Genomic DNA, 11,283 nt, shown 5'->3' with positions numbered 1-11,283 from the left:
GAAAACAGAAAAGGAGACTATGGGAATGTAATAAAACAAAAGGAAAACAGATGACAGATGGTTGCCCTCTTACCCTCATACTGCCAGTCTGAAGGGTCAGGGGTTAGTAGAGCCAGAGGGAAGCAGAGCCGAAGCATGGAAGGAAAGAAAAGCATGTAACGGTTGGTTGAAGAACAACTCTGATGTTAGAAAAAGAGAAAAAAAAGAATATACACTAGAAAACTGGAAAAAGAAGTAATTTCACTGAGGATATACTGTAGAGGCCTCCACGAAAAAATATGGTGGATGTTAGCAAACTACAGACAGATTTTACAAATGTGGCCAACAGATCTCTTCTTACTGCCAATAGCTGCTAGCTAACAGTATTCCACAAGAGCAGTAGAGGGCTGCATTAAAAATCTGAATGAATTTAAAAATTAAAACACGTTCTCGGTAAATTGATACCAAGCATTCTGGAAGAGGAAAACCAGCAGGAAAGAGCGCTGGTACCCACATTAAAAGTTATTCTTTCCATTATTTCTTTCCATCCTTTTTCTTTTTTTTTATTATTGCTCTGTCTCCATCGTTTAGGATATTGAATTTCAAGCAGCTTGCAGTCAGGAGGTGTCCTCTTGCATTACATGTAATCAGAGACAGACAGAAGAGACATGACACACAGTCAGCGGCACCACATCAACAGTCAGTGCTCTAGGGTTTCACACCCGCCTTCTGTTGACCAACTTCAGATGTGCAACTGTGCACCTGTTGCCAGGTGCAAACCACTGGATAGTTTTTCTATGAAATATTCATGCCCATGAGCCTTCACTAATGTGGTGGTTTGAGAGTGCATATTAATCAGAGATAACCTTAGGATATGATGTTGATGCATTTTTAATCAGCTGTTTCCACAGTCCCAGTACACACAAGAATTAGCAGTTAAATGGCAATGAAAACCTGGAGCTACAATATGGAATACTTTATGCAAATCACTGCATTTTCATTGCGTTTCTTTTAATTTAAGTCAATGTCATGATCTGGAAATTTTAATTCAAAGTTTATCTGAAACAGATTGACATTTATGCAAGGCACCTTATCACACTCTGTATGTGAAAATCCTTTCTCAGGACAATGCAACATGAAGGTAAGCATGCACAGCCTTGCCTAATCTAAAATCATTGAGGAATAATGATTAGTAGTCATCCTCTACTGATAATTTCCATGGTGTACTACCTGTTCATTTAGAGCAATTAGAAAACGTATTCCTATAGCAGGATGAGGTTTTCCTTTAATAGCAATGAAATGAACAGAGCAAGAGGGTCACACCTCATTATTAGAGACATACAAAAAAGCAACATCAAATAAGTATGAAAATCTGCTGAGAAAATATACTGTGCAAAGGAGAAAAAGTGTGCACGCATGTGTGTGTGAGGAATAAAAGTTGCTTACACTCATTCTGAGAAGCTTTTTAAGGGATCACAGAAAGTCTGTGTTGTTAGTTTTGCATGTGTGTTCAGGCATGAATGTGTGTGTGTGTCTTCAAGTGTGTCTGTAGCTGCGGTAAAGAGAAAAGTCTACTTTGAAGACAAAATGCAAAAACAAGCAGAGATAAAGAAAAGTGGCTCCATTTGCAGTGCTAACTGCACTGAGGAAGTAAAGCACATACATACACATGGATGTAAATACAAACACGCACAAGCGCAAAACAGCAAAGGCTTTATTTTCTAATGACATTTTACAAAATTTCTTCTTTCAGAATAATGAGAAGGTAAAAAAAAAACTAACTAAAAATCTTGCTAAAACACTTCCCAGCAGTTCTTCCAGTTAATATAATAATATGACAAAGAGTCTCCTGTACACCCACTCCAGCAGCACTCGATATAATAACGCGGCATGCAACCACTAGACGTACTATACAGTATGAACGGTGAACTACTAATACTGTGCACACTGTAGATATTAAGAGCAACCAGGGGTTTAGTGCATTGACTGAGCCCCCCCAAAAAAAAAAAAAAAAAAAGGATGTATAAAGCAGAGTGACTCGTTTTTTTTTTCTAATACTATGGAAATATGCAGAATGTACATAGTATATACATGACACCCCTCTCAATGTGCATACGTGATCATTGTCTCTCTCCAATAAAGAAAAGTGATGCAATTATTTAAAATGGTAACCAGTCCAAATCAATACAGAGTAGAACAGTGAGAGATACAGACAGGTCACAAAATAAAAAAGAAAGCCAACATACAGTGTCTCAGTGAGGTGCTGAGCCACCACGTGCTGTCAGAACAGCTTCAGTGTGCCTTGGCATTAATTCTACAAGTCTCTGGGCTCTACTGAAGGGATGGACACGATTCTTCTAAACGATATTCCACCATTTGGTGTTCTGATGATGGTGGTGGAACCTCCCATAGGTGCTCATTTAGGATGAGGTTAAAGCATAATTATTCACATCATTTTCATGCTCCTGGAAGAGAGCACATTTATTCAAGGTTTTTACTTTAATCTGTCACCTGTCTGTAAAGCTACAGTTGATCACACAGCTCAGAAAGAGGGGGATTAAGCAGCATGTTGTGCTCATATACAGTGGTCTGTAGATTTTTAGCAAGTCTGCTCATCAGACTTGGACTTGTGTGTTTATATAACAGTAGCAAATTTCATAAAAGCATGTGCCTCTTATCACCTTTATCTATTGGCTACAAGGACTATTTTTAAGGGCTATAGGGCTTGGCCTTAAAAATATCCATACTATTAGAAGGATGAATCACTCAAAAGAAATGTTCCAGTTTTTCCACTTCATCTGTGTGTCTAACTGTAGGGGTTTGAGGTCAGTACATCAGTACTGAGGGGACAGTCATAAAAAATGCATAAACCACTCAATAGGTAGCATTTCGCCTGATCAAGGACTAATTATATGTAGCAGGAGAAGATGACTGGAATTTTCCGGAGGAGCTGTATGTGACAACAAATGTCCAAATCAAGTGGCTTGAACATTAAGCTGACTTTACCCTTCCAGTTGTCTAATGTTCAAATGAGCTGGAGTGAGCCCATGTAAGAAAACGGCAGTGTATAGTCTGGATCATTCATATCAAACTAGTGGGTGCATTGATGATATTCTATTATGCGAGTGACATTTGATGGTGAAGAAAAATGGTAATCTATAATGAAGACACCAACAGAAATATGGAGACAATAAGATTCAGGAACTTCTGTCATTAAGAGCTGGTGCCATAATCAGCAGACACATTTAAAAGTACCTAAAATTTCCACTCTACACAGGGTTTCACCCCTCTTGCATACACCAAAAGGGGGGATTTCCAGTAGGTGAGAATGTATCTGACACGGACTATGTCCTGTTGTCTACTACTGTACATGTGTGAAAATGGCACAAGAGGTGGAAAATTATCTCACACTGACTTTGAGGTGCTAAATTGCTGGTTGAGTGTTGCTATATTTGACTGGTAATTTATGCAAATGGAGAATATTTAACAATCTGAAAGATGATACCAGGCACATCTATACTACTGGTGAAAATGAGAATGGTTGAGTAGTGAGAAGTAAATAAGCCCAAACAACTACAGTAGGTTATCAGACTAATTTGTGACATTGCACATTATTTGATGCAATACTGTATACTTTGCATACTTAAACTTGCTTTTATCTCATACTGCAAGAGGACTGAAAACAAATTTTGCTCAGATTTTAGGAGCTAGAAAGACAGTTTGGTGGCATTCTGCAACAAGCTGGCTTCAAACTGAAGGCTAGAGGTCATGTACTTACCCTTAAAATGAACAGCTTCATTGTTAAATTGTTCTGCATTTTAACAATTGTAACAAGCAAAATTCACTCCCTGGTAATCAGGGCACTGTATACTTCAGAGGCCTAATTTAAAGGCAATCAAAATCTTCTAATTTGGACCTCTGAATATTTTTTTTGTCACCTAATGTGATCTCACTAATCAACCAATGATGGCTTGAAGCTGTAAAACCTCAATTATAAAATAATTACTACTGTCTCACTGGGAGATTGGTGGGAAGAACAAATGCAAGCAAAGTTCAATCAATTTAGAAAACAGAACAAAAAAGGAACAGGAAGCAGAGAAGACTTTATCAGAAAATACAAATAAATCAAGCCTTTTTTTCTTTAACTGCAACTGCTTAACACTTGGGAACTTGATACTCTGCTTTAGATTAACTTCCAATAAACATATTTCTAAAACTGGAAAAATGAATCAAACAGTTTAACAATGCTGGGGTGCACTGTGAAAGCAGTGATATTTAATAGTCAACGACAGTGTTTGGAGAACAAAAGGGTGTCTATTGTAGAAAATATATTCTATATATTGGATTTTCATACTGTATGCGTCACTAATTATGTTAGTTTTCTTCTATTCATGGTTTTATCATACTTTTCAAATCAGCGTGAGATGCAGACAACCTCTTTACAAGGCAGCTCATTGACTGCTGCATTACTGGAGCAACAGGGCAGAGAAAAGATGAATTCTGCTCATTGGCATTTCATTTCAAAAAAGCATTTTTACATGTCACTCGATTCAATAGCTTGTGCTTTCCTGTGGCTTCATCTGCAAAAGCACCTTTTTAGTGACCAATAAATCAAACTGCTGCTCTTCGGGAGAGAAGAACTCTGTTACTGAAATATTACAGTAAAGTTAAGAAAACAAGACGAGTCTTTGCTGGTGTTTTACTGTAATTACACATTTTTCCAAAAGATTACAAGGATCAAAGGTCTCTTCAGCAGAAAAGCATAATATCACGAGCACTCCCTCTTTATAAATCTGCTATCGAAGTAACATCCTTGCACACAGACCCTGCAGACCCTCTCTCATACTACACTACACTGTCTCAATCAGGCACACCTTTACAACAAGCCTATGATCAGAAGCATTTTATTTTGCTAAGAAATGCAACAAATTTTACCTTTACATTAAAACATTCTTGCCCCCTCTATCCCTGCAGTCTGTCAAAAGAGAGGGAGTGAAAAAAGAGAACAAGATTCTTGAGAAAGGGCAGAAGCAAAAGCGAGGAAAGCAGAAACTCATATCCCATTTTTTTAGATGGATGGCAAACTGCCAACTCAACACAGGGCTCCTTTTATCATAAAGCGTCTCATATGCAGTCATAAATGCTTCTGCCCTCTCAGATAAATATCAGGTCCTATGTGATAAAATGTCTGACAGAGCTTATGGAAAGTTCTGGCAAGGAGAGGAAAATCTGGACCAGATCATTTCTCTTCTAGTGATCGTACTAGTGGTCCAAATGGGGGAGGAATGTTTGTTGACCTCTGCTTTGACCAGAATCTACTTTAAAAAAATCTTCAAGGTTGGAAGTTGGACTTGTGACTAATCCCCAGGGTGGCAGACAGCCCAGGACAGGGATGAGTGGAGACAGCAAGCAGGGATGCTGTTTTAATTTCCCTATTGGGTTGATGGGGTTTATTTTGCATGGATCCATGGCCAGTTGGGTAGAGGGGCATTCACTAGGGCCTGGCAAAGAACCATGACACAGATGGAGGGCAGCTGTCCAGTGGTACACATTTCCAGGTAGTGGCTCCTCAAGGGCAGGCAAACAGGTGAGCAGTCTGTGTTATTAGTAAGAGGGGCCGGGGCCTGTTGTCCACAAGGGTTGGCTGTCAAAGCTGTGCGTTGCATTTTACGAACTTATCTAAACTGATAATTTATCACATAACTTTACTGGGAAGGTGAAGCAGGTGAGTCTATAGGAAAGAAGAATGGTCAAAATGTTGTGCAAACTGTGTAAACTCGCACAACACTGCAAAAAGCAGTCAGTGGTTAAAAAGTACAGCTGTTTTACAGGATGGAAGAAGAGATTAAGACAAAAAAAATGTTAAATTAACATACTGTAAAATGTTATTCTTATACAGTATACACTACACAGCGTAGCTCTACTCTAGGCATCAGCAGCTGGGTGCGAGCCAATCAGGATTATCTTTATCCCAGATGGTGATGACAGAGATTCTGAGCCAGGCTCAAAATTGTTATAATTTTCATCCTTATGACAGGCATTATGCTAATTTATTCAGTTTAGACATTATTTTTCAAGTGAAAAAGTAACCAATTAGATTGAGACTCTATGGTCAGTCTTATCCAAGTAATGGCAATTTAGAAATTTGTTCTGTTATCAGACCAAGCTAGCTCTATTAGCAGGCAGCTCCATCTCGTTCAGAGCACAGCAGTCTGGCGGCAAGGACGCCAATGTTCCAGCTACATATTGTAGCTGCATTTTCACTGACAGAACCTAATGAGCAGTACACCCCATGCTCTGCTTCACTGTTGCCTGGCATAACCTCAAGGGTTGACATAAACCATCCTACTTTGTTTTTCCACTGGATTTTGCTCTGCGTCAGTCTATGTTTAGAGGGGACTGTGCTCTGCTCTCATACACATACACACAGCTGAACACAGGACATGAAGCATCAGTTCACAGTGCAACAATCAGCCAGCAACAGAGACTGTACGAGCAATTCATTAGACAGCTGTTGGGCAAATAGAACATAAACTTACAGGAATGCGACATCTTCACCGCTTTGCCCGCAGTCCACTCACTGAAGTCCTTGATTTACCCCAAAGCAACAAGTGAATGTCTATAATTTTTCTTGAATAACTTATAAAACTAATGCTGTTACATTGGACTGTTCTGGTTACTAATGGTAATGAGGTGGAGTTGTGCGCCTTGCAGGTGCCTTCTTGCTGGTGGTTATTTCTACTTGGATAATGCTGTCCCATCATCATGGTCCACAACCACTGCGTCAGAGTTAAAAGCCAGGAGCAAATGTACTAATTCTTATTAAGCTAGTTCATTCTTATTTTGGGTTTGTGTTTTACTTTGTGTGTTTTTTGTTTTTTTTTACTAGTTTTGTTTATTGTATTGTAAATAGTTGAGTGCTAGGTGGGGACAGGGCCATTGTTCACCCTTTGCCACTTTAAAGTGGCAGTGGTTTAAAAAGACTATTGCCACCTGGTCATTTCAACATTACTCCCTTTACTCCTAGGCTAAGGGTTTGTAACACAAACCAATGTGGATCAGCTGACAGTCCAAGAATCCAAACCAAACTCTGTGCAAAACAATGCTTGCAAGCCAGTTGTTTTGTGAACAGCCAAAAATCTTGCAGCACACACCCATTACATGTAGCCAGTCTGCCATTCACTGTTCAATTTCTTGAAAAAGGAGAAAACAAAAACAAGGGAAAAAAAACTCGCAAACCAATGTGCAGACAAACACCAATGTGTGCTTCCTGCAACATGTCTGTGTTTGGGAAAAAGAATGGTATCACTGCCTCCATCAGTCTCTCTCCATCCCTGTCTCCCCAAATCTCTCCCCCACTCCTTACAAATCACAAACATGGTCCTCACTGTTAGGTTTCTTTCTGAAAGCTTATGTGCATATTTATTTTTAAGGGTAAGAAACAGAAAGAACATGATATTGATATTAAATGAAAAGCAAATAGGAGACAAGCAGACAAGAAAGACAAAAGGAGGAAACAGAGCAGCACTAGTGATTGTAACAGTGATGAAGAACACAGAGGTGGAAATGAATTCCTGCAGAATAATGTAAATCATTAGTGCCAGTAACACAAGAGAGAAGAGGATTACTTTACTGATGGGTAATCACTTGCAGAAGCTCCCCATTTTACTCTTCTTCAGGCTTTTCCTCAGTGCTGCCTAGCTTTGTGTCTCTGTGAGGTTAACCACACAGGGTTTCAATCACAGTCCCAGTGAACAGTTCAGTACGCACACACTCACGTACTGAACTTAAGGATGGACCCTTTGGTATAGACCCCAGGCAGCGTGGGACACAGTCTTATCAGGAGTGCCACCCCCGCTCTACCCTTATTGTGCTCCCAGAGCCTGATTACAGCCTACTGGTGGGCAGATTAAAAACCCTTTCTGCCATCACGCCACTGCTCCTCCACTCCACAGGCTTCTGCTGCAGACAGACACAGTCTGCACATCTGGCCCCTAATCAGGCAATCCCAAAAATAGGCAAACAATTGTGGGTCAGCATAGATGTGCAATAGGGAGTGAGAAAGAGGAAGACATGCACAGAGAGGAAGACAGGCATAAAGACACAGATGTGTTAGAAAGGACAGTAGGCTGATATCACATGGCACAAGTGTCTACAGGCATATGAACTAATCCACACCTCACCATGCACACATAAATACACCTTAGCAGGTGTGTTAGTGCGGGTACATGCATTTGTCAACTGGATTTAGTAACAGAGATTTGCAGGAATGAATCGGCCAGCTGTGTTCTGGACTGAGGTTAAACCCTTCATTACTATTTGTTAAATGTCTGGGCGCACTAGTCTCCACTCAGGCATAGACTTACCTGAGGTATGCTGCAGGACTTACTTGCACAAATAGTCAAATTATTCTCTGTTGACAGAGAGCATTCAGTCTACTGTACAGTATAGCGGAACTGGAGATGATGTGAGGTTAGGAGGAAGCACGAAAGCAAGGCACATGGAAAAGAGGATGATTAATGAAAACTGAAAGTAGCAAAGGTGATGAAGGAAAGTAAGTGACAATACAGAGCAAATATAAGAAAAATGAAAAAAAGAGAAAAAAAACAACTTGCTTCGCCCAGTTAGCTGTGATTCAAGCTAACAGTTTCTGCATCTGACTAGAGTTGCTCGTGTTCCTTTTCATGGCAAATGAGCTATTAGTTGGCCATTACTAGAAATTGGCCCACAGTAGCATTCATAAATATGTTTTTTTGTCTGTAATCAACATTTTATGAATGCATTGAGCTGGGACAGTTGCACTGAATAAATTACCTAATTGGTTAATTGAAGAAATCCTAATGTTTGTCAAGGTCAGCCATTAATCCTCACATTTGCATTAATTAGAAGTCTGATATTCATAATGTCTCCCTGCTAATTAAATAAAGACTTGGAAGACAGTGTGAATGTCCACTGCCTGCACAGCTCAGTGCCATCTAAGAATGCCTGAGTGCTCTTTTCATTTGATAGACAACAAACAAGTTGACAGAGCAAAAAACCAAGGGCGCCTTTAGGGGGGAGAGCAGGGAGATTTATGAGTGAGAAGATGAGGGATGTGGTGTCAAGGGAAGTAGAAATCCCTGGTCAAACCAAAATCATCCCCAGGTGACACTATCTACAGAGGGAGACAAGAAAAGCAGCCACATTCACCTTCACCCTTCACACCACAGAAGCTCTGAAATAAAACTGTGGCACTGTGTATGGGTCATTTTCTGGCAGATGCTGATCCAGTCAGAGTTCATTTATAGCCAGGGTAACTATTGCTAATTCCTAACTGACCCCCTCCCTTTGTAATTATGTCTGCAACCAGTCAAATTATTAGCATCAGCCACATCCATCATCAGTGCCTGTAATGGGCAGTAGTTGAGGTAAAAATATGGATGAAATAAAAATTGATTCAGTTATGAATTCTGTTTTACCATATAAAATAAATATATTTTGTAAGAAATCTAAGGCTGCCCAATGTATTCACCAAGGTTTGCTTCCGGGTTGCAAGCGAGAGCAGACGTCTTTATTGCTTCTCTTGTCTGTTCTGCAATTTTTCACATCTTCCACATTGTCAAGGTTTTGAACAAATTCTACAACTACTAAAATGCCTCCAAGAGGAAAAAGAGCTAATAAATCCGAAGTGAACGAGGATGTTGAGGCGGAAGAAGATTCTTTTTCAGCGGTGCAAGTAGCTGAGATGATGAATCAACAGAAGATTATGCACACTGTGCTGATGTGCCAACAGCACAAGAGTTTCCAAGGCTTTGTGAAACTAATTATGGAGACAAATAACAAGAGATTCGACGACTTAACCAAAGAAATGCAGGAGATAAAGCATTATATAAAAACTAGTTTGCAGTTCACCCAGCGAGAAGTGGACGCGATTAAATGGATGTGGGGAGGCATGAAAAAAAACTGCCAAAGACACTTTTCGGGACATCGACAAAACCCGAGAGAGTCTAATAACTATTGCGTGTAAAATGGAGCAATTGGAAGCGCAGTCCAAGCAAAAAAACCTGATCTTCGAGGGAATAAAGGAGTCAGCTGGAGAAAGTCGGACGGAAGCGAAGTTTAAGGTGAAGGAGATTTTAAAGGACAAACTACAAATTCATCAAGAAATAGAGATGAAACGGGTTTACAGAGTGGGGAAATTGACCGAACGGGGTCCAAGGGGAATGATGGTTAAGTTGAAGAATGAGAAAGACAAGATTAACATTCTGCAACAAGCCAAGAAGCTTAAGGGAACCAAGATTTACATCAACGAAGATTACCCCGAGGATGTGAGGAAGAGAAGAAAAGCGTTGATGCCACTGTTAAGAGAGGCTAAGGACAGAGGAGAAATCGCGTTTCTGCGATACGATAAACTGGTGACCCGACCACGGAACCAGGATTTTGGACCCAAGACCAGCACACCGAGACAAGGAGAGCACGACTGGACCCTTTCATGTCCGGCAGATGAGCGTTGGAGCTAACACCAACCAGCATGACCAATGGAGGCAAGTGATTTGCTACAGAACTTAATAAATTTTGAGGGACGGGATCTGGAACTGAACACAATTGGAGACACTGACATTCACTATCATGAAACGAACGATGGCTTTGACCCTGATAAAAACTTTTTCAAGAACTTTGAAAATAACTGCAAGTATTACACGGATGAGCAGTTTAACAGCAATGTCAAGACTGAAAACAAATTATCATTAATTCACTTTAATAGCAGAAGTCTATACGCTAACTTTCAGAATATAAAGTATTATCTTTGTAGTCATAAACATTTTTTTAATATAATTGCCATTTCGGAAACCTGGATTAATAATGTAAGGGGAGTGGATTTTGACCTTGATGGCTATGACTTGGTATGCACAAACAGAGAGCAGAGGATGGCAGGTGGTGTGGCTTTGTACATAGATAAAAACTTCTGTTATGAAAAAGTCGAGAACATGTCAAGGGCAGTTGATAACTTGCTGGATTGTGTGACTGTAGAAATATTCGTGGAAAAAAAGAAAAAGGTTGTAGTAAGCTGTATTTATAGAGCACCTGGAGCCAGCATAGAAAAATTTAATTACTGGATTGAGGAGAACTATTTCACAATAAGTCATAAATTAATGTTCATATGTGGTGACTTCAACATTGATTTGTTAAATCCTAACAAGCACACAGGAACGGAGGAGTTTATTAACATTACACAGATGCAGTTTATACCCAAAAATCACAAAACCAAGTAGATTAACAACCCAGCATGCGACAGTAATAGATAATATATTGACCAATGATATT

The 11,283-nt window shown here is 39.8% G+C and overlaps 1 protein-coding gene across 1 annotated transcript in view; it reads right to left on the bottom strand.

Moving 5' to 3' along the window:
- Positions 1-11,283, bottom strand: part of LOC109960182 (protocadherin-15) — a 199,264-nt gene that overhangs the window by 123,309 nt on the left and 64,672 nt on the right. Inside the window, exon 3 of the mRNA XM_020600094.1 lies at positions 74-88. Coding sequence (XP_020455750.1) covers positions 74-88 — 15 coding nt within the window. The remainder of the gene's footprint in view (positions 1-73; positions 89-11,283) is intronic.

The sequence above is a fragment of the Monopterus albus genome, unplaced genomic scaffold (genome assembly GCF_001952655.1).
Source record: "Monopterus albus unplaced genomic scaffold, M_albus_1.0 scaffold3.1, whole genome shotgun sequence".
Classification (NCBI taxonomy): Eukaryota; Metazoa; Chordata; class Actinopteri; order Synbranchiformes; family Synbranchidae; genus Monopterus; species Monopterus albus.
The sequence above is the reverse complement of the archived record's forward strand: the minus strand, read 5'-3'. Positions and strand labels throughout refer to the sequence as shown.